Here is a 27,949-nt window from a genome sequence, read left to right on the forward strand (position 1 = left end):
TACCTTAATAAGGTAAAGGAGAACGCCAAGCCCCCCCTCCCCCGAAACAGAAGCTAACCCCGGTACAGGGCTAGGCAGCATGACGGAGACAACCGCAGGACAGAGAACACTACAGCAGTGCTTTCACCGGAGAACTAATAGCTGCTGGTTAGTAAATACACAGGAACATCACAAGTGGGAGGAAGCCTTGGTTAATATGTTTATTGATACTGGGATGTCTACACAACTGTGTGAGTTGATTGCCTTCAAAAAGTTTGCCACTTTACTCGAACCAAAGTTCAAAGCACCTGGAGCTGCAAGAGTCAACAGCCTTATTGGGGCTAAGATGGATTTCTGCGAAGCAGAAATTAAGAGATCATTAAGGATGTGAGGAAGCTGACCCTATGTGTAGATGGTTGGAGCAAGAGAGGATTAACAGCATCTTTCATGGTTGTGTCAGCTTGTTTTTATCATCTGCCTGGAGGCCAGGTTCACCATGCTCTGCTTAACCTGCACCAATTGGAGCACCCACACACAGGGTGATTGACCCTCTAGAGTTTATTGGGGTTTTTTTTATTATTTGTTTCATGTTCTTTTTTCAGATTGAGTTCCCTGACACTCCTGGCTCTTAAGCAATGTCATGTGTGGCTCACAAATGAGTTGAATACATGCTGTTCATGTATGTCTTCTTTAATCTATTGCCTATTTAGGTTTTTTCCTGGCACACCTCACTTACACGTTTTGCACTGACGGCGGCGTCTTGTGTAGACTGTTTACATATTTGTGCCCATATGTACATTTTATGTACTGGTGTTATTGTTGAATACATATTTCTAAAATTGTATGATGTTTTTGTTGAGTTTTTATTACATAATACTTTTTCTAGCCTTGACAAATAACCCATATTACAAAAGACTAAAACTAACACTAAAACTAAGCATTTTCAAAAAATAGAAACTAAACTAGCAAACCTGCTTTAAAAACTAATTAAAACTAAACTGAATTTGAATACATAAAGTCAAAACAAAAATAAAAACTAATGAAAAATGCAAAACTATAATAACCTTGTCTGGGCCAGATGTACAGTGCTGTGAAAAATTATTTGACCTATCATACTTCTTCTTCCTTTTTCTCACCCCTTTTCAGTCTGGACTAAGTTTTGAATGAGGCAGTTCAAATACAGGGCAGGCCTGTATTGGTTACTGCTCAAGGATGGGGTAATTACAACTATATTGGACAGCAGACCTTCAACCCATAAGTAGTATTATTTCATTTGACTATTTTATTTATTCATGACTATTCAGTATGTACACTGATTATGAGGCAGCTTTACCTAACAAAGTATGTGTCAGCACACTCAGCAGCCTGAAGTGTGACACTTTTGGGTTTTCACATTAACTTTGTTTTCTGTGTTTTGTTATGTTTTATGTCATGTCTACGCCACTGTATTGTTATTGGTTGTTATTGGTTCTTATTCACCTGTTCTGTCTTTAGTCTTCATTAGTTTGTGCATTTAAACCCCTTGTGTGTCTTTGTTCCCTGCGCAGTATTGTTTCAGTGTTTTGCCGCCTAAACCTTACAGAGCCTTTTATTTCTGTGTATGTTTCCTTGTGCTTTGATCTCGTTTTTGGTTTCTTGATTTGTATTTCTGGATTTCCCGTGTTGTCTCTGCTTATACATCGCCTGACTCTTGCCTGTTTTAGGACTTTGATTTTGGTTCACGATCTGGATTTGTCTGCCTGCCTCTTTAATAAAGCCTTTTAACTGTGGCAGCTGTGGCTCAGGTGCTAGAGTGGGTTGTCCACTAATCATAGGGTTGGCGTTTCGATTCCCGGCCCACATGACTCCACATGCCGAAGTGTCTTTGGGCAAGACACTGAACCCCAAGTTGCTCCCGATGGCAAGTTAGCGCCTTGCATGGTAGCTCTGCTACCATTGGTGTGAGTGTGTGTGTGAATGGGTGAATGAGACACAGTGTAAAGCGCTTTGGATAAAAGCGCTATATAAGTGCGCCATTTAACTGTACTTGCATCTGCCTCCTCGCCCCGTACCTGAAAGTATGCACCATTGTGAATGTGCTAACCGCCTTGCTGACCATTTCCTAATTTTAAGTCATTAAGTCATAATCAACATTAATTTTTTCCTTTATTTTTTAAAAAGTCAATAATAAAGTCAGAAAAGATCCCTTACATATACTGTAGCTGTCTTAACCATATAGTAAGAAACAGACTGTTAAATTCTGCGGACTAAAGAGAGGTTGGAAACTGATTGTGTAAAAATTAGTTATGGCGGTGTACATAAAGCCAAAAAAAATGTGGACTTCAAGAAAAAAACATAAAATACAATCTATTATAGGATATGGTACATTTATTATATTATATTGAGCTCTTACTTAGGTCTCTGGGCAGGTCCAGGCACACTCTAGGAAAGATGCCCTCGCCCCTTATCACAATACTTTCTGGCTCAAAGGAGGCCACCTGTAGTTGGAACGTCTTCTTAAAAACTTCTGGGATTCCAGGAAGGTAGAACACAGAAGCTCTCATCTCCTCATTCGCCCTTACGTGGCCCTTCAGACAAAATATACCAAAATACACAAGCAGGTATCATATATTACTTCAAATTATAATATACAATGTACAATACAGAATGTTAGGACACATACACATCATTGATTTATAGCACTCTCACAATGGCAATTTTTCCATGATTTACATGGACAGTATCTAACAATTAATATAGTGTGTTTTCTCAAAGTGTCTGCAATGTTAAAACCGCTTTAATAGTGATGCTAGACGTCCAGTGTAGTACAGTTACTATATATGGTAGAACATTATCTGATCTAAACATTATTGTGATAGAATGCAGCATCTCACCATGCTGGGAATAACAAGTGGTTGTCCAGGTAAGGTGTCTTTAGGGGACACATGCTGATCTTCCAGCATAAAACTGAAGTCAAAGCCCACCTTTCCTGTGTTTCTCAGGATGATCTCTGCTTCTGCCACATGGTCAAATAACTTAAAAAAAGAAAAAGACTTTCAAAGTACCTTGACTTGTTTACCACATATAGCATTACAAATCACTTGAATGTTATAAAAGATATCTACCAGAGGACCAAAGTTGATGTCAGTTGTTTCCAAGGTGTAGGTGATCAGTGAAGCCTCTCCTTTGAGGGCAATCTCATATGTTGGGCCTTCCTCCACCATGCACACTGCCAGCACTTGAGCACTGATGTCAGCATGGCCAAAGAATGAGAACATCACCTGCTGAATCTCACCAGGCTGCAGAACCCCATAAATTGGCATAATGCCAAATATCTGAGAGAGCAAGGAACAGGAAAAAGAGAGAAAAACAGAAGCAGACAGTGAACAGAATTTCTTGACCACAGTTTTGCGATACAGTAATACAGCTAGACTGACAAAAGTACTTAATTGCTGACTTTCTCTCCAGAACAATTTATATTTTTAATATAAGTTTAATTAGGGCCACTGGAACATGTGGATATGGCAGACATACAGCATATGTATTTTATGCTTACCGATGCAGACAGTATCATGGAAATGTACTACATAATTATAAGGGGTTGGGTTAAAATGAACACATTAACAAGACGTGTGGTAGATACAATCTAATTTATTTCTCTAATTTCTTTTAAAAACAATACAGTCTGTAAAATAATATAATCCATTGCATCTTCATATACCACAGTGCTGTTGAATTCTCATTTCTGTTCATTAATTTTCTATAACAGCACAGGTGAGACAGTAGTAGCTGAAAAACAAATCACAGGTTTATATTAATGTGCTATTTCTAATACACAATACAGTTTCTTATTCACATTATACAACTCATTCACAAGGGACTTGCATGGCACATTACCTATTTTTAAAAATGTGTTGTTACTTTATAAAGAAAAAAATTATAATGGCTTCTGTAAGGAGACCTTAATTGAACAATTATGGAATGAGACCTGGGTGTCATCACTGTATAACAGTCAGAGATAAAGCTGTTCTTTTAGCTTTCTGCCACAGGAGTCTTCGGGACAATGGATTTTGTGGGGTTTTTTGGCAATAAGCTGCATTTTTTTTCTGTCTTATTAACTTCAAAGTAAAGTGAGGAAAATTTAAGGATCAGAGTTGTGTATAACGCATTACAAAGATTATATATTTATTGTTAAGAAAACGATATTAAGTAAAATGCATTTTTAAAATAAAGCCCATTTTGTGCGGCTGCATCACTTAAAAATTCCACCGGCCCACAGGTGGGGCATTGCATTGTTTAGTGACATGTACTATGTACTGTGTACTATGTACACAGCTTCTTTGGAAAGCTAGGACTCGTGTGATTCAATTGATATAAACTGTTTCAAGATACAATCACAACAGCAGCTACAATCAACATCTGTCAGACCACCAATATACAGTGGCAAGAAAAAGTATGTGAACCTTTTGGAATTTCATGGTTTTCTGAATAAATTTGTCATAAAATGTGATCTGATCTTCATCCAAGTCAAGAGTACTGACAAATATAATGTGTCTAAAATAATAACACAATAAATTCTGATCCCGACTCGTTGAGAGGAAAAGTGGTATGGAATATGGAAATACTTCTCATTCGAGGCGGATGACAACAAACATATAATTGATGCTCTGAAGCCGGTGTGCAACTGATGCTATCGTTCATTTCAAACAAAGTGAGGAAACACCTGGAATTTGGCGAAGCACCTGAAAGACGGTCCTATATTACGTTTGTTTGAGGCAGCCGGCACTGAGGCCGTGAAACCAGCAAGCTTTATGCTTCATGTAATGTTTGCGATAGACAGTTATTTGTTAACGATGCAAACGCATTTCAATGTTATAAACTACCTCCGGAAGGGCCACCATGCATCGCCATTCAGCCCGTGTCCTGTCAGCAAAATGTAGCCTAATGTCATTAATAATTATTCAAATGTTCATGCTTTTGATAAATCTTTTTGGCCTGCCAACACATCAGTGAATTTAATTTAATGCTTGCATTCAGAGTACAAGGTGTGTGTGTGTTTAGGAGTGCACCTCCACTGTAGCCTCCACTTATTGTTAGACAGTGTTTGATAACTAAATTATTCTCTCTCTCTCTCTCTCTCTCTTTTGCCAGTATCAGCCAGAGGAGGATGTCCTCCAGGAGAGTTTTTAATATTTTTTTTTTTATACACCACCGTGGTATCAACTTTGGTATCGAGTATCGTGTGCTTTTGGTGGTATCGGTACCGACTACTAGATTTTTGGTATCGTGACATCCCTACCCACTAATAGCTCCCGGTTGTAGTCATCTGCAGGTATCTGAATGCAAAAAAAATTAAAAAATCACGTGGGAAAAAAACGCCCTTCTATTTCAGTGTTCAAACTTCTATTAGTTAATACCAGTAGGACTTACAGTGCACATACTCCACATGGTTCAAGAACAGATTTAATTTTAATTTGGGTATGCCTTGGATAAGTAGTTTAGGCTAATTTTACTGGAGTTGAGCAATGAGCATGCACTTTAATGAATCACCGGAGAATGCACGCTAAAATTACTAAAATAACTGAGTGTATTTTTATAGGTTTGATAAGTTTTGTAGGTTTTGAAAGTAACTTGAAAGTAAAGTAATTAGTAATCTGATTACATTTTACATGCAATAATCAGTAATGTAATCAAATTGCAATTTTAAAGTAGTAATTAATAATCTGTAGTGGATTACTTTTTTTGAGTAACTTACCCAACACTGTTCAGGATTTGTGGGCTGCATCATAGCATAATATTGATTATTTACCTATAATAGCACACCCTGATTGTTGGGTGCAACAGCCTACATTGAAGAGGGGTGCTATAAATAGCCTATGTCCACAATACTAGGCTGTAAGAAAGGCACATAATTCCTAAACATTAAGACAGAAAAATACTGTCTGACCATGGGTTTGTGCTAATAAGAGGTCCTGAGAGGTGGTAATGTAAGAGCAATTTTGGTTAAGCTTGGTTAAAAATACTACTCTGCCAGAAAATTTCAAAATTAACACCCAATGTGGTGCCACTTCATTCATGTCAGTGCAGGCTCAATCATTTTTGGCCAAAAAAACCAAAACAATTGTGCAAAAACTGGAACATCTGGATTACACCCAAACAGCTTACCAATGCACCGGCATTATAACAGATGTTATGTATGGAATGCAACAAAATAACATAAATAGATGAAATTACTAATACAACATACCTCCTCCACACATATACTTTGTGTCTCTTTATCTGTCAGACTGGCGGTGCTGCATTCCAGCGCTATCCCTATGGGTTTCCGTGCTGTAGATGCTCTACTGTTCTGTCCCTGTGGAGTAGAGCTGCATGTAAGTGGCCCCTCTGGTCCAAGAATGTTCAGCCCAGAAGTTGACAGTTGCTCTTTTGATCTTCTTCCCTTTTTAATACAAGAAATTGAGTTTATCTTCTTACTGACTCCCTCTTCTTCTTGCTGAGTTTTAAAGATCCTACTCTGCCTGAAAACATCATATATAAAACAAGAAGCATTTTAATGACTAATGAATATACAGTTCCATTATCAAAGTGAAACTGCCAGGCCTCAGCCTCTTTCTTTCCTGGTCCTGCCCTTGGGCCACTAGTAAGGCCCAAGTGAAATTAATAAAAACAGTCATTTAAAAAAATTAAGGTTTAATATGTGAATAAGGGTCATTTAACACAATGTGTCCATACAGGAAATCCCACGCTCAAAGATCCATAAGCAACCTTACTGAACTGCTGATATTCCCACAGTGAAAAAGAGCATCAATACAAAAGCACAAATATGTAGCACAAACAAAAACATGGAAAGCACCCAGTTGTGCATGTAATGGACATTTATGACACAGCTGCTCCAAACACGACTGATCTCAGTAAAGATGAAAATATACAAACTATTCTATTTTCAGACAGGTGCAAGTATTATTTGCTTGTTAACAAAGATGTACTGCAAATTTGTTTGGTCAAAGGTCACTTAATATTTTTTACTTAATAATTAAGAACAAATCATTAAGTTATTCTGAATTTTAAAATTAACAAATGTTTTTCTAAATGACAGTTCTTGTAGATACTTCTGTGTACTCATGATTACAATGTACATGATTACCTACAATATATTCCTTCATTACTAAATGTACTATAAAACATTGGCACATGTTTAAAAAGAATCAGCAAGAGGTATAGTTTTCTAACAGAAACTTTTGCTAAGCGCTTGCATTAGTGATGTCGTTCATAAATGAGTTGACTCTTCTACGTGAACAATGATAGTTGACTCACATATACAGTGAGCCACTTTGATTTAGGCAATGTTGTAACTCATGCAGTGTAATTAAACATTTTTTAAATATGTAATTTCATTTAAAAGCTTTGAAAGCTTTTATCAACTTCTAAGCCATTTGTTAGTGTGAAAGGTGAGTTTCTGCCTGCACTACTGTTTGTTGAAGATGTGGTAAAGTGTTTTATAAAATGCAGTGCAAAGTAATGCTATTTTGTTTAATAGAACGTACTAAACTTTCAGCAATTCAACCATCATTTTTAAATCCCCCGTTTTCTCCCAATTTGGTCTTTTGCCAGCAAAGGAAAATGCTAACTTGCTTCTTCCACATATAATAGGAGCTTGTTATGGGCGAATGCATGTACATGAGTTCAGTGCATTTTTTTGCTTAATTCAACATGTGATGTACAGTAATATGCCTGTGTCTATCAACCTATGTCTATCAGATCCCGGGGTCTTAGTGATTGTCACCACAGCTTGTATAATTGTTACATCAGCTCATGCAACAACTAACCAAACTGACTACACAAGACCTGCAAAGCACACAGTGATTAAATCCATTACCACAGCGGCATGACATGGGATAGCACAACTCACACCCTGGGATGACACAACGCAGCAGACACACACGGAAAAGTAGAATCTGCACCCACAAGTGATGTCCCAGATCCATGAAAGATTTGGCACAAGATCGTGCTCGCTCTTTAAAACAGACCACTGGAATGTCAGAACATAAATGGCATCAAATTAAAATGGAAGTATTCAAAATTGTGTGTAAGTTTCAGCAAAGCCAGATGACAGACACCAGCTTCACAAGCTGAGGAATGTGGAAAGTACTGTACATTAGACACTGAATGCTCAGTAACTTCCTCCATCTTAACATGGTTAAGACAGAATAATGTCTAATAGTGCCACTGTCAGCTACACAGTAAAATCCCTAGTGTTGGATTAACACCCAGAGTGTTCATTTGTGTCCAGTTGGATGATATAAACACTGTTGGGTATAAATTCACCATGGGGATTTTGCTGTGTATAAGTATGCTTTCTGATTATTTTTTGACTCTTGCTGGCCTTTTAGTTACATCATGTGAAGCAATGAAAAGCCTTGGCATGATTATTTTTTCCAGTCTCTCATTTGAAGCTCATGTACATAGTATTACTGGGATAACCTTTTCTTTCAGGGAAAGTACTAAGATAAGCAAGAAGGTCATTACATGATGCAGAAAAAATAACTCTGGCTTTTGTTACTGCTAGGTTAGACTACTGTATTTCTTTGCTGCCTGGATGTTCCAGTAGCTGTATGAACAAGCCCCAGTTAGTCCAAAATGCAGTAAACCATACAAAAAAAACTAAATGATTTACCATATTAGTCCTTTTTTTATCCACAGTATATTAGCTTGTAGTAAATTATATTAGCTCCCAGTAGTTTGCATTGGTTAAGAAAACTATTAATAATTACCTATAAAGAAATGGTCATTAGGGGGTTTCATTCCCACAACACCTGAACAAAATTTTGGTCTATTATGATACAGTCCTGCTTCAGTCAAAAGGTACAGGTTCTTTATCAGTACCTTGAATAATGTAGATTAGCGAATGGGAAGAGCTTTTTCTTACAAAGCCACCTGATGTGATGCCAGTGCCAGTGCTCTTCTCACCCACCGGATCTGTCTGATTCATCCTGATGCTCTGTTTCTGCTTAAAGCTTCTGCATTTGTGACTCACTTTCTGCTGTTGTGGATATTGTTAATAGCAATATATAAATAAAATGAAATGTAATTAAATTTAATTTGGCAAGGCAGAGGTTGACCTCTTGGTCAGTGCCTCCGTGGCAGAGCTGGACAGTCCAAATGCACTGGCCATACTGTCTACGCTATGCATTTCCTCCTCTACTGCTAATTCTACCCACACTGCACAGAATTCACAACAGGGGTACATCTGAGACTCACTAGTCTCCCCGCTGGAGAGAGATAATGACCATTGATGTTTCCCTCACTAACTGAGGGGGGATATAGTGAGATTCCACAGAGCAACAAGAGGTGTGTGGAGCCCCAGTGTTAGAGTAGAACACAACAAAATCAGCTGGAACTGAGGGTTGTCTGTCTAGACCTCAAATTCTTCATACTGGTGGTGTTAACCAAGAGGTTTTTCTACCAGTGACATACTGATATGAAATCTATATGTAAAATCAAATTTATTATCATGACACACTTGATTTTGGGGCAAATGTTTTGATTGGGCATCCATCCATCCATCTTCTGTACTGCTTATCCTACACAGGGTTGCAGGGAGCCAGGAGCCTTTCCCAGGGGACTTGGGGCATAAGGCAGGAAACACCCTGGATGGGGTGCCAACCCATCACAGGATACAATCGTGCACACACAGGCAGATGCCAATCAGCCTACAATGCATGTCTTTGGACTTGTGGAGGAGACCGGAGTACTCGGAGTAAACCCCCAAAGCATGGGGAGAACTCCATGCTCACAGGTTCAAGGCAGGAATTGAACCCTAACCTCCAACTGGAGGTGCGAGTCAAACAACAAAGCCACCATGCCCCCCTTCAATTGGGCAAATACAAGTAATTGTTTTAATAATGTATTAATTTAAATACTACCCTTTTTGTATTGTGCTGCTCAGCACCAGGCTACCTTGTGTGCTAATGTTTCAGGGCATACACTATGATCACAAAAACAGGGGCTATAGTATTCTGTATACTGTAACTATGACTGGGAAAGCAACAGTGCTATGCTCCTTCCTGAGGAAGCAGCAGGGGGCAGTGTTGTATATGGAATCAAGCTCATAGACACTCTTTCCCTCATGCAAATTAGAATGGGTTTAAAAGATATAATAAATCTTTTCCTTAGGACTCTTTTTAAAAGCAAGCATCCATGAGACTTTTTCTTCTTGCATTTCAACACATTTCATTTTAAATGATCACCACTCTCTCTCTCTCTCTCTCTCTCTCTCTCTCTCTCTCTCTCTCTGTACCTGAGATAAAAATGCCTTGGGCCTGGGAATGCCTGGGAATCCCTCAGAAGGAGCTGGACTCTGTTGCTGGGGTTAGGGAGGTCTGGTCTGTCCTACTTAGTATGCTGCTACCGCAATCCTTACTAGGACAACGATGTAGAAAATGGATGGATGGACCACTCTTTTTTAGCCACTGCACTTGTTTATGTGCTTTTATTGGTGTCAACTTATTGTAATCCTCAGGAACCTCTGTGTCCACAGCAAATATTTCAAATAAGGAGAGCTCCTGGTGTGCGGCATGGTTGCTTAACATATCCTCCTCACAGCTGCAGGGTCCTCCATTTGATCATGAGCTTGTGTTACTGTCCACAAAGAGTTTTGCATGTTCTATCTGCATCTATGTGGGTTTCCTCCGGGTTCTCTGGTTTCTTCATTCCTCCCTAACACATACTGGTAGGCTACTGTAAATTGGCCCTAAGTTTTAATGAGGGTGCAAATGTGCGCATAATGCCCTGCAATGGATCAACTGGCATCACAAAGCAGCCAAAACGGCGTTTATACACGCGGACAGCTCCAAACGGACAGCATCGTAACCAGATTGACTATTTCCTCTGCCAACAAAATTGGAACAACTCGGTACAAGCAGTTAAAACACTTCCAGGTGCTGATTGTGGTTCTGACCATCAGCTACTTGTTATGAAGTTCAAGCTCTGATTCACCACCATCAAAATGTCACCTAAAGCACGTCGTTTTGACACCAGTAACATCCCAGTACAATACACGGTCGAGGTAAAAAATCGATTCGAGCCGCTCACTACAGCTGGAAATGATCCAGATGAATTATGGGAAGAAATGAAATCGATCATAATGAATACGGCGGAACAATTCATCCCATACAAAAAAACAGCAAGAAGACCGAAATGGCTCTCTGATGCGACAATTGAAATCGCAAAGAAGAGATGTGCAGCCAGAGCAACTGGCAAGACCATTGAGTTCAGGTTGCTAAATGCGGAATTTCAGAGAGAAGCAAGAAGAGATAAGGAGTGTTACTGGAATGGGCAATGTGCAAAATTGGAAGACGCCAACAAGCAAGTTCACGTTCGTGAGCTCTTTGGCCATGTGAAACAGGCACGGGTACCATTTGCACCCTGCGAAACAGTGACCATCAAGGATCGAAATGGCAAAGCACTACAGAGCGAAGATCAAATTAAACGAAGATGGCAAGAGTACACATCAGAGCTATACTCAGGCAATAGGCCAAGTCAACCAGCCGGACTGGAAGATCTGATTGGACATGAGCCAGACATTCTGGATGAAGAAGTAGCTTGGGCTCTGAAGCAAGTACCAAATAGGAAAGCTCCGGGCATTGACTGCATACCAGCCGAATTACTCAAGCCAATACCGATTTCAACGATTGCAAATCTCTGCAGACAAATCTGGAAGACCAAATGATGGCCCCAAGATTGGAGTCTTTGTCTTTGTTCAGTCTTTGTTCAGTCTTTGTTCCACTCCCGAAAAAAGGTGATTCACAAGAGTGCTGCAACTATAGGACCATCGCATTTATATCGCATGCAAGCAAAATCCTGCTGAAGATTATTCAAAAACGCATAGCCTCAGTAGTCGAGAGGGAACTCCCTGACGTTCAAGCCGGTTTTCGCAAAGGACGTGGAACCAGAGACCAAATTGCGAACCTGCGATGGATCATGGAAAAGATGCACGAATATCAAACGGACGTTTATATGTGCTTCATAGACTACAGCAAAGCATTCGACTGCATTGAACATGACAAGCTGTGGAAATGCCTGAGGCAAATGGGTATTCCAGAGCATCTGGAAGAACTGATACGATCGCTCTATGAGAATCAAGAAGCCATAGTCAGGACAGCATTCGGCAACACAGATTGGTTTGAGATTGGAAAAGGTGTTCGACAAGGCTGCATTCTATCACCGGCCCTGTTCAATCTGTACGCTGAAACGATCATGAGACGATGCAATCTAGAAGAATCACCAATTGGAGTCAAAATCGGCGGAAGAAATATAAATAACCTTCGATATGCCAATGATACAACTTTACTTGCAGAAAATGAAAAGGACCTGGAATATCTTGTCCATAGAGTCAAAGAAGAAAGCGAGCGCATGGGACTGTATCTCAACATCAAGAAAACAAAGGTAATGACAACAGCAAGAAACGGTACAGTTCACATAAACATCGACAATGAAGAAATCGAATCAGTTCAAGATTTCATCTTCCTCGGATCCATGATAGACCGCAGTTGCGAATCGGGGCCAGAAATCAGACGGAGAATCACAATTGGACGCAGCGCAATGCAAGGAATGACAAAAATATGGAAAAGTAAAGATATTAGCATTGCAACAAAGATCCGAATGATTAATGCAATCGTCTTTCCAATCTGCACATACACATGTGAAAGCTGGACACTCAAGAAGGCAGATAGAAGGAGAATTGACGTTTTTGAACTGTGGTGTTGGAGGCATATGCTGCGCATACCATGGACGGAGACTGTCACAAACAAGTCAATTCTAGAGCATGTCAAACCTAAAATATCGCTAGAGGGAAAAATCACCAAGCAACGGCTCTCATACTTTGGTCATGTCAACCGAGCTAATTCCCTGGAAACAACGATAATGTTCGTCATAGTCAGTGAGTCGAGAAGAAGAGGGCGTCAAAAAACCCGCTGGCTGGACACAATCAAAGCCGACACGAATATGCACATGAAAGAACTGAATAAAGCGGCCCAAGATAGGAAAGCGTGGAGAATGATGGTCAATAAAGTGACCGAAAGTCGGCTTCGACTAAACGGATAATTCATTCATAAAAAAAAAAAAAAACCACTGTGACCCTGACCAGAATAAATTAGTTACTGAAGATGAATGAATGAAAGCAGCAAATGCATCATATGGCACTCAATACACGTATATTAAAAATGTGGCCTTTCTTTGTCCTGCATATCTGACTGCCTGCTTCTGCTTGCAAGAACGTGCCTGCAAGAAAGTGCAAATTTATTGAATCCTGCAAGATCTCAAAACTGATGCACACCTCTAGTCTGGTCTTTTAAGAACCACAATTCAATTGACATTGATACATGTGAGACACGAACAAGTATTTCCCAGTGGGTCCCACAGTTTACTGTCTCCTGCTGTGCCTCATCTCATTTCTCCTCTGTGAGTTCCACTATCATATTCCTCTAGCTCCAGGACAGTGGAAGTAAAGCAGTCAAGATTCTGTTCAGCCATAGATAATGAATGTAAGTTAGCTAGCTCAGACAAAATCCACATTTATCAGCAAGGGGTCCCTCACAAGGCATTCAGAGACCCACCTCAGTGGAATGCTGCAATGATGGTACCTTTACAACTGCTTTAATTACCAGTAGGCTTTTAATTAGCAGGTAGGACAATGTATGCTGAACACTTGCCAGCATTGAAAGGAAAGGTCAAGCCATTATTAGAGGCTTTGCTGATGGGTGGCTGAGGAGAGGCAGGAGAGTGATTAATTTTCACTAGCCAGCAATCTATTCCCATGGAGCATGCTATTGATTTGCTCGAGATGGGACATGGCAGATGCTGAAGTACAATTTAAAAACTATAAAAACGGTAGTCCATGCAGAGTTCTGTAGTTCATTTACACATTTTCAGCAGTTTCTCTACAAGTAATATCTAAAGACACATTTGCTGTCCAACACTGATCAATTTTTTGAATGGTGGTTACAGAGTGTTCTGATAGAGGAATATCGTATTAATCAATGAATGCAAGTACAACTGAACATCAGCAGAGGGAAGGCTTCATCCTGACGGCTTCATCCTCAGATGATCAAAGATTCTCAGAGATCAAAGACTTATTTATAAATGGCAGTTTATTCAGTCTTTACTAATGACCTGTGAGGCATGACTAGACCTGATTCTGGCATTGAACATTTCCTCATAGGGATGCAAACCCTGAATAGCTCAGCATTGCACTCGGACTTAGTCCTGGCTATGCCAAGGATCATCAATGTAGTCCCCAGAGTGTAATGCGAAATGTGTGCATGCTGCACAGCCAGTAGTCAGATTTTATATGCTATGGTGGCTGGGTGATATGTGCTATATGGAGAACTGTCAGTGACTAGGCTGTAAGAAATATTTTGAAGAAAATGCACGGGCTTACAGTAATAATGCAAGTATATTGGACTGTTGGAGGGTATCAGAGAAACAAGATCCAGAGAAGTGGCTGTGTCCATATTTAACATTTAATTGAAAGCAAAAGCGTTGGTCTTTGGCCTTGGCCAAGTATGCCTATAAATACAGTGGGGGACATAACTATTGAACACATAAAAAAAATAGTAAGTATATTTCCAACGAGGCTATTCACATGAAATTTTCATCAGACATCAGTATTAACTCAAGAAATCCGGAAATATAAAGAATTTACAACATTAAAGTCCATAAATAAATTTATGTGTAATAAAGTGGAATGACACTGGAAAAAAGTATTGAACACGCTAAGAAAAAGCAGTTCTCCAAGCCAAGGTAAAGCAAGGAACCAGCTGAAATCAAATTAATATCAGCTGGTTTAGTAAATTGATGGTCTATAAAAAGCCTTTTTGTCACCAAGGTGTCACACAAGAAACATCTCATGATGGGTAAAAGCAAAGAGCTCCCCCAAGACCTTCGCTACCTTACTGTTGTGAAACATATTGATGGAATCGGATACAGACATATTTCAAAATTCTGAATCTTCCAGTAAGCACCACTGGGGCCATTATGCGCAAGTGGTAGCAACATTACTCCGTCATCAACCGGCCATGCACAGATGCTCCTCGCAAAATTTCTGACCAGGGAGTCAGAAGAATAATCAGAAGAGTAGCCCAAGAGCCAAGGACCACTTGGAGGCAGCAGGTGCCATAGTCACAGAGAAAACAAAAGGCAATGCACTCCAGTGCTCACGCTCACCCCGCAAGACTCCATTACTAAAGAAAAGTCATGTTGAAGCTCATTTAAAGTTTGCTACAACTCATTTGGACAATCCTATGAAATACTGGGAAAGTGTAGTCTGGTCAGACGAGAACAAAATGTAACTTTTTGGCCGTCATACTACACACCATGTTAGGAGAAGAAATGGCACTGCACATCACCCTAAAAACACTATACCAACAGTGAAATTTGGAGGTGGAAGCATCATAGTGTGGGGCTGTTTTTCATCACATGGTACTGGCAGACTTCATATAATTGAAGGAACGATGAATGGAGCCCTTTACCGGGACATTCTTGAGAAGAATCTGCTGCCATCCACCAGGATGATGAAGATAAGACGTGGGTGGACCTTCCAGCTGGACAACAATCCAAAGCAAAGGAAACTCTCAATTGGTTTCAGAGAAAAAAAAAATCAAGGTGTTAGACTGGCCCAGTCAATCACCTGACCTGAATCCAATTGAACAAGATTTAAAGACAATATGTTTAGAAGAAACATTTAAAAAAAAGGCTTCTCCACTAAGTATTAAATAAATTTCATTTAGCGTGCTCAATAATTTTTTCCTGTGTCATTCTGCTTTATTATACATAACTTTATTTATGGACTTTATTGTTGTGAATTCATTATATTTCCTGATGACTGGAGAAAATTTCATGTATATATGTGCGTGTGTGTGTGTGTGTGTGTGTGTGTGTGTGTGTGTGTGTGTGTGTGTATATATATATATATATATATATATATATATATATATTAGTAAGTCTTGTTTGGTGGTAAAGTACATGCTTCTACAATCAGAAAGAGATTGCACAAATTTGACCTGCATGGGAGGCATGGCAGGAAAAAGCCTTTGCTGTCTAAAAAGAACATTAAAGCAAGACCAAGACGGTTTGCCAATGAAGATATAGGCAAAGGCCAGGCCTTTTGGAATAATGTGCTCTGGACAGAAGAATCAAATATAGAGCTGTCTGGCCACAGTAACAGCAGACATGTTTTTAGCTGTCCAAAAGACAGCTTTTCAGAAGAAGCACCTCATACCAACTATGAAGCACGGTGGTGGAAATGTTATGGTTTGGAGTTTCTTTGCTGCCTCAGGGACTGGACAGCTTGCATTCATTCAAGTTATGAATTCTTCATCATATCAAAGAGAACTTGAAGATGAGCCCATCTGTCCCAAAGTTGAAGTTGAACCGAAAGTGGATTTTTCAACAGGATAATGATCCTAAGCACACTAGCAAATCCACCAAGGAATGGCTCAAAAAGAAGAAATGGAGGGTTATGGAATATCTTAGTCAAAACCTGGATTTGAATCCCATTGAAATGTTGTGGGGGTATTTTAAAGGGGCAGTACATGCAAGAAAACCCTCAAGTATCTTGCAACTGAAAGAGTATTGCATGGAATAGTGGTCAAAAATTCCAGCAAGCCAATGTCAGAGACTGGTGGACAATTATGAAAACCACCTACAAGATTTTATTTCTGCTAAAAGGGGCTAGCTTCTGAGGCCAAGGGTGTACTTAATTATTCCACTGAAGAATATCACATCTATTGATATTTCTGTTGAATAAATGATTGAAAATGTTATTTTATCTTGTGGTCTTGTTCAAGTATATAAACTTTATTAATAGGCACTGTTTCAAAGATGATCAAATGTTTGCTTGTCCAAATAAGCAAAAATTTCCATGGGGTGTACTTATTTTTTCACATCACTGTAAGGGACAAATATACTGGTATACAATTCATGACAAAGTAGATAAAAACCCATAAAGCAAGCTATACTGTGTTTATTGGGAGGATGGTTGATGCCAGATCTGGCACCAGTGGTTAAGTGTAATCTTAAGGACACACATAAGCATAAGGTAAAACAAATGCTAATGTGCTAACACTAATTGAAAACTTTCATAGACCAGTGAACATGGTCTGATTTGCATAATGCTGTCTTGCATAATGTAAGTGCTATTGGATTTAAATCTTTAAATAATAGGCTCCTTGTGTTAGCTCATCCAGGAAAATTCAGTAATTTAGTGCTAATTTGAGGGTTTACTGCACCATTCTTTTATAACCATGAAAGATGTCTCTACCTTATGTGGTAATATTGTTGGTCCAGCAAAAAAGCCCAGCGGTAGTTGACGGGGAGTGGGCTGGAGTTTGTCATGGTAAGCTGCTGCTGGACTTCTATACAGTTGGGGATGCAGCCAAAGTCCAGCACATGGCTGGAGAAGTGCAGGTTGGGAAAGTGTACCTCTCCTCGCAGAGCCACGGTGTCCCGCTGTGGGTGCCCACTGTAGCTCACCTCCAGCACTTCCTCAGCCACACGGCTCACTGAATCCAGCTGGTACGAAGGGTCGAAGCGCACCCACAGCTCTGCTTCAGCACCAATACCCATCACCAGACTCTACATGCACCAACACAGAAGAAATAAAGAGTGAGATTAATTAATGCTTTAGGTAATGTCAAGTGAATCACTCTTCACCAAGTTCAGTAAAGCTGTTTATTTCGAAGGTGAAATGCTAAATGTTAAACTAAGGAATATTTATTAGTCATACAGCATACTTATACAGTGTAATTTCACATATTTGTTGAATTTGCCTTTGAATATAACTGATAGGTTAAGTTTATGCATAATGTTAAATAAAGATTATCTTATGTAAGCTATTCATGATTTGCAAACATGCCCTTTCACTGTTATATAAGTGGAAATTTCACTTAAATTGGTGGAAATCTTATTGCCCAATTAAAAAAGGTGGACAATTTCCCATATATTTGGCATGAGACTTACACTTCTGGGTCTCTTAGACTTCAATCTCTTAGTCTAAACATAAGTTGGGTAAGGTTGGCTTTTATACTCAGCTTTATGTGCAAGCAACATACCCAAGACTAGTTAAGGAAAACATAATACAAAAACAAGACAAAAGACAAAACACCTTGACAAAAACATAATCAAGGACAGAAACCCAAAAACGTAATAAGATCATTAGAAAGCAAAGATCACATTGAACTGATCTTAAATGATTGAATCATAATCACGGAAAATAAGAAAAAATATTTCACAGGGTCATGCAGCAAGACAATGACCCTAAGCACACAAGTCATTCTACCAAAGAATGGTTAAAGAATAATAAAGTTAATGTTTTGGAATGGCCAAGTCAAAGGCCTGACCGAAATCCAATAGAAATGTTGCGGAAAGACCTGAAGCAAGCAGTTCATGTGAGGAAACCCACCAACATCCCAGAGTTGAAGCTGTTCTGTACTGAGGAATGGGCTAAAATTCCCCCAAGCCGATGTGCAGGACTGAACAACAGTTACCAGAAATGTTTAGTTGCAGTTATTTCTGCACAAAAAGGTCACACCAGAAAGCAAAGGTTCACATACTTTTCCACTTACAAATCTGCAATATTGGATCATTTTTCTCGATAAATAAATAGTCAAATATAATATTTTTGTCCCACTTGTTTAATTGATTTCTCTTTATCTACTTTTAGGACTCATTCATCATATTATGTAAAGGTCATATTTATGCAGAAATATAGAAAATTCTAAAGGGTTCAACAAATTTTCAAGCACCATTGTAATAGCCAAAGATTATATAACACCAGCCTTATAACTGTCATTTAATTCAAGACAACAACAATCAAAGGAAACTGTCTCTACTAAAATCATCTGCACGATAATTGCATGTTATAACTGCATGTTAGCAAAATTTTAAATAATGACACTGAATGTTTGGTGGTGAACGTAATCATGTTCACAAAATGATAGTGACTTGTGAAAAGACCTCTACACCAAAGGTCTATACCAAAGGTAGGTGCTAACGCAGTAAACTCAGTAAACTTTTAAACCATAATGGTCATGTGCCTCATTTAATTTTGGGGTGCTCAATGAAAAATACATGCAATAATATCCTTCTCTAATAATATCCCACCCCATCCACTCACTAATTTTCTGCCAAACCCTTCCTGAAAGTTGGCATCCCTGCCAAATAACTCTTTTTGAAGAAGTGTACCTTTGAGGAGGTGAATGAGTCATCACTGGTACAGTCACAGAGCCCAAATGGCTCAGCCAGGATGAGCTCCAGAGAGAGCGCCAATGTGGAGACATTCTTCAGATAGAGCCTCTCATACAGAGGCACAAGAGGCATACCTGGAACCTGGAGGATATAGAACAAACCTATCAAACTCAAAAAACAAACAACCACAACCTCGCAGTGGACTGTGTGATGGCAAAATATCGAGAAGGGCTGTCAATATATTCAACAATTGCAAGATTGTAGAAAAGACTGTTGTAGTTATATTCAAATTAAATATGGAACAAATAAAACACATAGGGGCCATGGGCACCTCCTCTCCAGCAGTGTTCATTGGGAATATATCAGTTAGATAGTCCTGTTTTTCCTGTTAATCTTGTCTAGAACCTTAAGCAATATTTTTTTTCAATATTATACAAAATATTAATTCTATACTAGCAATGTGATGGTGAGGAAATTTTCCCACTGGTTAATCGACCAGTAACACTGTGTAACACTGGAGGAGGGGGGAGGGGGTAAATCGGTGTGCCGAACACCGTATAACACCAGTAACACTGACTATTGCAGCAAGCCTATTATATACATTGTTCTAAAAGTGTCTCAAGTCAAACATAAACTCTCAGAAGAAAGCACAAACGTATTATACAACAGCATTTTATTGTATTGACATATGTTTTGTCAATGTCAGAAAAGGGCAAATATTACAAAATCTACACATAAAATATTGGGCCAAGATTCAACAGAACACTATCTAACTTATAACACTATCTAACAGTACAGTATCTCACAAAAGTGAGTACACCCCTCACATTTTTGTAAATATTTGATTATATCTTTTCATGTGACAACACTGAAGAAATGACACTTTGCTACAATGTAAAGTAGTGAGTGTACAGCTTGTGTAACAGTGTAAATTTGCTGTCCCCTCAAAATAACTCAACACACAGACATTAATGTCTAAACCGCTGGCAACAAAAGTGAGTACACCCCTAAGTGAAAATGTCCAAATTGGGCCCAATTAGCCATTTTCCCTCCCCGGTGTCATGTAACTTGTTAGTGTTACAAGGTCTCAGGTGTGAATGGGGAGCAGGTGTGTTAAATTTGGTGTCATCGCTCTCACACTCCCTCATACTGGTCACTGGAAGTTCAACATGGCACCTCATGGCAAAGAACTCTCTGAGGACATGAAAAAAAGAGTTGTTGCTCTACATAAAGATGGCCTAGGCTATAAGAAGATTGCCAAGACCCTGACACTGAGCTGCAGCACGGTGGCCAAGACCATACAGCGGTTTAACAGGACAGGTTCCACTCAGAACAGGCCTCGCCATGGTCGACCAAAGAAGTTGAGTGCACGTGCTCAGCGTCATATCCAGAGGTTGTCTTTGGGAAATAGACGTATGAGTGCTGCCAGCATTGCTGCAGAGGTTGAAGGGGTGGGGGGTCAGCCCGTCAGTGCTCAGACCATACGCCGCACACTGCATCAAATTGGTCTGCATGGCTGTCGTCCCAGAAGGAAGCCTCTTCTAAAGATGATGCACAAGAAAGCCCGCAAACAGTTTTCTGAAGACAAGCACACTAAGGACATGGATTACTGGAACCATGTCCTGTGGTCTGATGAGACCAAGATAAACTTATTTGGTTCAGATGGTGTCAAGCGTGTGTGGGGCAACCAGGTGAGGAGTACAAAGACAAGTGTGTCTTGCCTACAGTCAAGCATGGCGGTGGGAGTGTCATGGTCTAGGGCTGCATGAGTGCTGCCAGCACTGGGGAGCTACAGTTCATTGAGGGAACCATGAATGCCAACATGTACTGTAACATACTGAAGCAGAGCACGATCCCAGCATGTATTCCAGCATGATAACGACCCCAAACACACCTCCAAGACGACCACTGCCTTGCTAAAGAAGCTGAGGGTGAAGGTGATGGACTGGCCAAGCATGTCTCCAGACCTAAACCCTATTGAGCATCTGTGGGGCATCCTCAAACGGAAGGTGGAGGAGCACAAGGTCTCTAACATCCACCAGTACCGTGATGTCATCATGGAGGAGTGGAAGAGGACTCCAGTGGAACCTGTGAAGCTCTGGTGAACTCCATGCCCAAGAGGGTTAAGGCAGTGCTGGAAAATAATGGTGTCCACACAAAATATTGACACTTTGGGCCCAATTTGTACATTTTCACTTAGGGGTGTACTCACTTTTGTTGCCAGCAGTTTAGACATTAATGTCTGTGTGTTGAGTTATTTTGAGGGGACAGCAAATTTACACTGTTACACAAGCTGTACACTCACTACTTTACATTGTAGCAAAGTGTCATTTCTTCAGTGTTGTCACATGAAAAGATATAATCAAATATTTACAAAAATGTGAGGGGTGTACTCACTTTTGTGAGATACTGTATATATAATCCAGCTTTATGAAATAGTTAAGTATCCAAAAATCACATGATTACAACTACTGACAACTGCAGCTAGCAAAATTAACCTTACAAGCAAACGGTAGCTCAAATATGTTCATCCTTTTCATTTTGGGTACAGCTTGGTTATGTCTGTTTTATTTTATTCTTTTTTAGCACTTTATTTCTTTTTATTAACATCAGTTACTGTATTACATATGTAATTGTTTTTTTTAACAGTTGGATCTGACCTATTGTAGATTGCAGGAGCTTTTGTGGTAAGTTGTATGTGTAGAAAGTTGTATAAAGTTGGGAATGTCTGTTGTATAACATTTTCTTGTTGGCACTCACAATTATAAATCTCATACTCTGTGACTTATCAAATCTTTCCTCTGTGATTCTCCCTTACAGGGAATCTAATCATTTATTACCTAAGGATGACTGCCCACAGTAATAATATCTTCTAGACTGCTATTAGTTCTGTAATATTAGTGCCAATATGTAGAAACCAAAATTTCATCTAAACTCCTGTCTCTTTTCCCATCCGATTCAATCATTAGTTCCTCTTCCTTCTCGTCCCCTTCTCCTTCTACTTAATTGCTTTAGTCTTGCAGGCCCTTGTGCAGGAATTGTCTGTAAATCTAGCATGCGCTGTCAACACATAAGCATATGGGACTGTACCAGATAAAAGAATGCTCTCAAACCAAATTAGCATTTTAAGTTCTGAAAATGCTGCCTGGCAATGGAACTTGAAAGCGATAGTCAGAATATCATGAAGATCTATGAAAACCACTAAAGCTGAAGCTCATAGTGGGGAAAGGGTAGGAGGCTGTGCACATGTGGCTGGCTGTGTGTGTGTGTGTGAGACAGAGAGCGATAGAGAGATAGATAGACAGAGAGAGAGAGAGATAGAGAGTACAGGGGGATGTGATAATGAAAGCAATATATGGCAGACAGGAAATCAGTTTCATTATAATCATGATTACTCCTGATCTGTCTGTTCTTTACATAATAGTCACCTAACAATTTACAAAAAAAGTTCTACTTTGTTTGCATGCAAAGCAATAGCCAGTGTCTGAGTCAGCCATCTATGTTTTAATTTATTAAACTGCAATTCTGCACTAAAAATATTTTTCCCCAGTGAATTGACCTTACTATTTAGTGATTTCTAAAAAAAAAAAAAAAAATGGACTGCAGCACTTTCATGTCTATTATCTGCTCTACAGACTAAGGAAAACAGCAAACAGTCCAGTTCAGAGGAATTGCCACATTGCAAGGATATGGAAGAGAAGGATACCCTCCCACCATAATAATAATAATAATAATAAAGTACAAATGATGCCTAGAATTTCAGGTTTAGACCATGAAGCTGTAGCGCAATTCACTTAGATAACAAAAATGGCATGCATTAGATGCTCTCACACAACACTGGGTTCTGCCTAGTGCCAAGTGTGACCTTATTTTGATGGCATAATGACAGTATAATGAAGAAGATTCACTTTATAGAATATTAAAGGAGAGTATTTTATGAGCACACAGGTTCCAGTCACTAACACACACAAGCTGGAGCACACAAACCTTTTCTACACAGAAGTTGAGCTGCTGAGGGGAGATATTCAAGACTGGGGCAATGAATTGACATGTGATATCCACTGTCATGATACGCTCCTTCCCATTCTGATTCCCGACGATGGCATGGCATACCAGCCTTTCTCTTACCACCTACACACACAAACACACACACACACACACACACACACACACCCCCCCCCACACACACACACACACTCCGTTAAACTTTTCATATTCAAAGCCTAACTGTGAGATGTGCCCCTTATTCATATTCACCTCATTCATATTCTTAGACAAGCCTGTCAGTACTGATCTGAAATACAGCCATGCTCTGTCAGGACTGAGCTCCAGTATACTGATATATGCCATAAGTGGACTGGGTTTATCTCTGCTCTTCACCTTCTCTCCTTTGTCGCTACCTATTCAGTCAATAGAGGCTCAGGGCAAAACTGCCAGAGAAGGAAGGCAATACATTGCTTGGTGCAACTCGGTGCATTTCTGACATTATTTGGTACGTATTATATGCATCAGGAAATGCAATAAATGTGATATGCTTTCGTGCATCTTGCTCCAGCTTTCAAAAACAGAGCAGAGAGCTTTACATAAACAAGCACACAACAAACTACACAATAAATAAATGACCAATAAATGCAGGCAATCCCTATATCTAAAAATAAACATATGTTCACATATGAAAAATGCATATACATTTACAACTTAATAACTGAGAGCAGCACTCTGGGATAATTAGAATTGATTAAGAACAATACTATGCATTTGGTTGTGAACATTTGTTTTGAAAACTATGTTGTTTCAGTGGGAAAAAAACAGAGTAAATTCTGTTTGGGGCTTTATGTTCAATTCAGCCATTAAGAATGTGTTATGGTATATAGGCAAAATGTTTGCTTTACTTTGGGCATATCACAGGAGCCTTCCAGCAGCATGTCGATGGAGTGACCTGGATCAAGCTCCAACCTTGTGGGTGTCAGGGAGAAAACAGGGGAACCCAAAGTTGAAGGTGCCTGTGGACTCCTGGCTTTGCCTTCCCTGGAGATAGTGAGTGGTTGGTATTTTGCGGTTGGTGGGCCTCTGCGGCGGAAGTGAGGAAAGCCTTCAGTGGTCCAGAAAAGCCTGTGAAATCGCTGACCTCTGTTGGTGATCCTAAAGTGATACTGGCATGGACCTGAGCTGCAGAGTAGAAACAGAAAGGTATTAATTCCAAATGTATATTAGTTGAGCAGGAGTCTTTTTTTATAAAACTTTGATCTAAAAAGATCATTAACGTATATTAAGTACTGATTGCTGATTCAGCACTACTAATCTCCCTACCTCACAGCCTTGAGTACTAGTTGGCCGAAATTTAAGTTAAGTCTTATATACAGTACATAAAACCATTTTCATTTTATTTGAAGGGTACCATATACGTAGGCAAACATGATGAAGAAAACTATGTACTATGACATACACAAAATATATAATGATAACTCATACAGGACATTAATACATCTTAAGAACAGAATCTAATGACACTACTGTGGAAATAAAATATGCTCACTGATCATGTCACTTTGTTTTGTTTTGCAACATCTAAAAAGAGATATGAATTAAATTAGAAAATATTATAGAATTCTAGCTAAAAGTGGCATAGGCATGGGGCTGAGCAAATAGAATAAACACACAGAGACTGCAATTCACCCAAGTGGTTTTATAAAAATTTGAAACAAATATAGTTTTCATTTTACACCATACCTAAAGTGGGTTCCAAGGTCCAGATGGGGAGCAAAGGGTCGATCAGTTACGATGGTGGTACCCTTCCCCGTGGCCCACAAGGGTACTGTGCAGGTTTGGCTGCTACGGATGGCCAACTGCAATTTGTCCTGGAAGGGGAGAGTATCATCTAGACGGGCAACCAGTGTCAGTTCTAGCTGCCCGTCTGGGGGGATCTCTCCTTCTGCTGGCTTCACCCTCCACTGAGAGTTACTCTTAGCCTGCCATCAAATGACTGTGTGTTAATATAAAATAACATACAATATTTAACTAAATATTTAACAATATTAAACTATTTAAACCCTCAAAGGTTTTATAATGTATTCTTTCCTGCAGAACTTGTAAAATGGTTATTGAAAGCATGTTCAGCACTCACTGTTAATCAGGCTTGGGGAGTAACGGAATACATGTAACGGCATTACGTAATCAGGATACAAAGAAATGGTAACTGTAATCTGTTACAGTTACGTGAAAAATCAAAGTAATCAGATTACAGGTACATTTTGTAAAAAATGGGAATACTATTTTGGGGATTACATTTCATTACATTACATTCATTTAAAACCAAAGAAATTAATCTTTTGACATAACACAATATAGACAGATGCTTGATTACAGTTCTGGTTCTCTCTTGTCAGTCATGACACACATGAGTAACCTCCTGGTGCATGCACAAATAAATTTTGCGCAGAGTGAATTGGGTAGAAATTAACACAAATTGTTCTCTGAAATGCTTTTGTTTGGGTGTCCTCTTTTTCAGACCGTTAAAAAGTTTCCGGCCGGGATTTCTAAATTGAGAAAATGTTGCATAAACACATACAACCAAGAACTTAAATTTTCATATCAAACATCAGAATGGGGGAAAATGTGATCTCAGTGACTCTGAACAGTTTGGACATTCTCCTCTGGACTTTCTCATCAACAAGGCATTTCCACCCACAAGACTGCCTCTCACTGGATGTTTTTTTTTTTTCACACTAAACTCTAGAGACTGTTGGGTGTGAAAATCCTGGGAGATCAGCAGATTCTGAAATACTCATACCAGCCCATCTGCCACCAACAATGATTCTACTGTCAAAGTCACTGATATCACAAATTCTCCCCATTTTGATGTTAGTTCTGAACATTAACTGAAGCTCTTGAATTGTATCTGAATAATTTTTATGCATTGCACTGCTGCCACATGATTGGCTGATTGGATAATTGCATGAATGTAAAGGTGTTCATATTAGAGTGGCCAGCAAGTGTATACAGACAAAGAAAAGTTAGCACACTTATAAATAAGATACTGCATATGACTTCCAGGGACTGATTAGGCTTGGTTTTATCCTTAGGCATTGGAAAATTGTTCCCCAAAATCAGACTAAATAAAAAAAAAGAAACAATATTTCAGAGAGTGTGGCCTGATACAACTGTTCAGTCTAATACAAAAGGAATGACAAGGCAATGTTCAATGTGCAGTCCACAAACCACTCAGACAATTACCTTATTTATTTTACACTCAATTAAGCTAATAATCAATTCAGAATAAATTAACTAGCATTTGGGCTGTGGGGGGAAATGCATAGTCTAGTATAAAGAGAAAGTATACTGATCACTGCTTGTCGCATTTTGGCTATTATTAAAATAGGGCTAGACCCACCATTTGTGCCAAGAACTGGGCCGGAATGGGGGAATGGTTGAACAACTGCAGCGTCCTTGGGATGTCAGTGAGCACTGGGATGGTGCCAAAGTGTAGCTCAGTGGCAGAAAGGGAGACAATTGGACCCTGCCCAATGCAGGACAGGAGCAACTCCTGTGGGAGACAGAGAGGAACTGGAGGAGCAAAGGGTAATAGAATGAAATTGAAAATTACAGGTGATTCAATTTGTAGTTCAACTGAAATAATAAATATACTGTGAGCAGTGTGAATAATATAGGCAATGGTTAAATCTCGTTGCCTGCATCTTATACATGTATGCGCATATATACATATATGCTCACCAGTGGAGGATCCTGTTGGCCTAAAATTGCAATGAGAGCAGTGAGTTGCACTTGGCCCACTGTTTTAGCCTGAAGAACAAGAGGAATCTGCTTAGTACTGTATGGTTGGATCACTCCTCGTGGATGAGCAGTAGAGTATAGTAGAGACGGGTTCTCCTCATACTCCTGCGTATACATAGACACAGTGTTGCTCACATGCTGGTCAGAGGGACATGCAGAATATACTATACAACTTATTTAATTATGTAGTACTATGGGATAAGAAGAGCCTCAATCCTCCTCTCAGTTATGTTATTCTTAAGATTTACTATCTTTAACCACAAGATACATGGACTTCATGTCATTTTACCTGAGCTAGTAGGCCATAGCATGCAGGGAGGTTTGTGTCATTAATCAGCCTGATGGTCTGCTCATAGGGATAACCCAGGAAGCAGTGCTGGAACTGAAGCATGGAACTCTCCAGGTGCACTTCTGGAATAACACAACTGTAGAGAAAGTTGTCCACAAAGTAATAACCTTTATATACTGTACATCTTATGGGTATAAACAGAATGAGTGTGTCACCATAAATGTACTACCTAGCCTTAATTGGGAGAGCTAACACCTCCTCCCCAACTCCATGCACATCCACCACCAGTGCCAGACTGTATTGCTGCACTGTATTGGAGCACAAGGTCACCTGCAGCAGACACACACAGTTCCAGTTATATATACAGTACAGGTTCATATTATATTACTGTTTATTACACTGCTCACCTCTAGATGTACCCAATGGGGGAAAAAATCTGTAAACAATATCACAGTGCCTGGATATGTTTAAATTACATGAATCGTGTATATAATTATCCCAGAATCCAGAATTATCCCTGTATAATCCCTTCATATATGTATGAATTATAAGTTCATACAGCGGCTCTGCTCTGCAGTCAATCTAGTACTGACCACAGTACAAGTAAACCACAGACAGACACTAGACACAGCAGTCAGATGCTGACAAATAATACTGCAGCAGAGT

The 27,949-nt window shown here is 39.4% G+C and overlaps 1 protein-coding gene across 14 annotated transcripts in view; it reads right to left on the bottom strand.

Annotated features, from left to right (window-relative positions):
• Positions 1-2,105: 2,105 nt before the first annotated feature.
• The window catches only part of LOC128606755 (hydrocephalus-inducing protein homolog), a 48,401-nt gene continuing 22,557 nt past the window's right edge, over positions 2,106-27,949 (bottom strand). For 5 of the 14 annotated variants that reach the window (XM_053623136.1, XM_053623137.1, XM_053623135.1 and 2 more), the window contains 13 exons: positions 27,513-27,613; positions 27,284-27,419; positions 26,935-27,099; positions 26,594-26,746; positions 24,934-25,172; positions 24,096-24,372; positions 23,191-23,334; positions 19,201-19,344; positions 17,279-17,592; positions 6,206-6,479; positions 3,084-3,293; positions 2,853-2,993; positions 2,106-2,546 (listed from right to left, as the gene is read on the bottom strand). In XM_053623136.1, coding sequence (XP_053479111.1) covers positions 2,355-2,546; positions 2,853-2,993; positions 3,084-3,293; positions 6,206-6,479; positions 17,279-17,592; positions 19,201-19,344; positions 23,191-23,334; positions 24,096-24,372; positions 24,934-25,172; positions 26,594-26,746; positions 26,935-27,099; positions 27,284-27,419; positions 27,513-27,613 — 2,490 coding nt within the window. In that variant the 3' untranslated portion in view covers positions 2,106-2,354. Of the gene's footprint in view, positions 2,547-2,852; positions 2,994-3,083; positions 3,294-3,591; positions 3,748-3,946; positions 4,077-5,257; positions 5,295-6,205; positions 6,480-17,278; positions 17,593-19,200; positions 19,345-22,138; positions 22,264-23,190; positions 23,335-24,095; positions 24,373-24,933; positions 25,173-26,593; positions 26,747-26,934; positions 27,100-27,283; positions 27,420-27,512; positions 27,614-27,949 lie in introns of those variants that run through there. The other 9 variants (XM_053623140.1, XM_053623138.1, XR_008385737.1 and 6 more) reach the window with 9 other exon arrangements.

The sequence above is a fragment of the Ictalurus furcatus genome, chromosome 4 (assembly GCF_023375685.1).
Source record: "Ictalurus furcatus strain D&B chromosome 4, Billie_1.0, whole genome shotgun sequence".
Classification (NCBI taxonomy): Eukaryota; Metazoa; Chordata; class Actinopteri; order Siluriformes; family Ictaluridae; genus Ictalurus; species Ictalurus furcatus.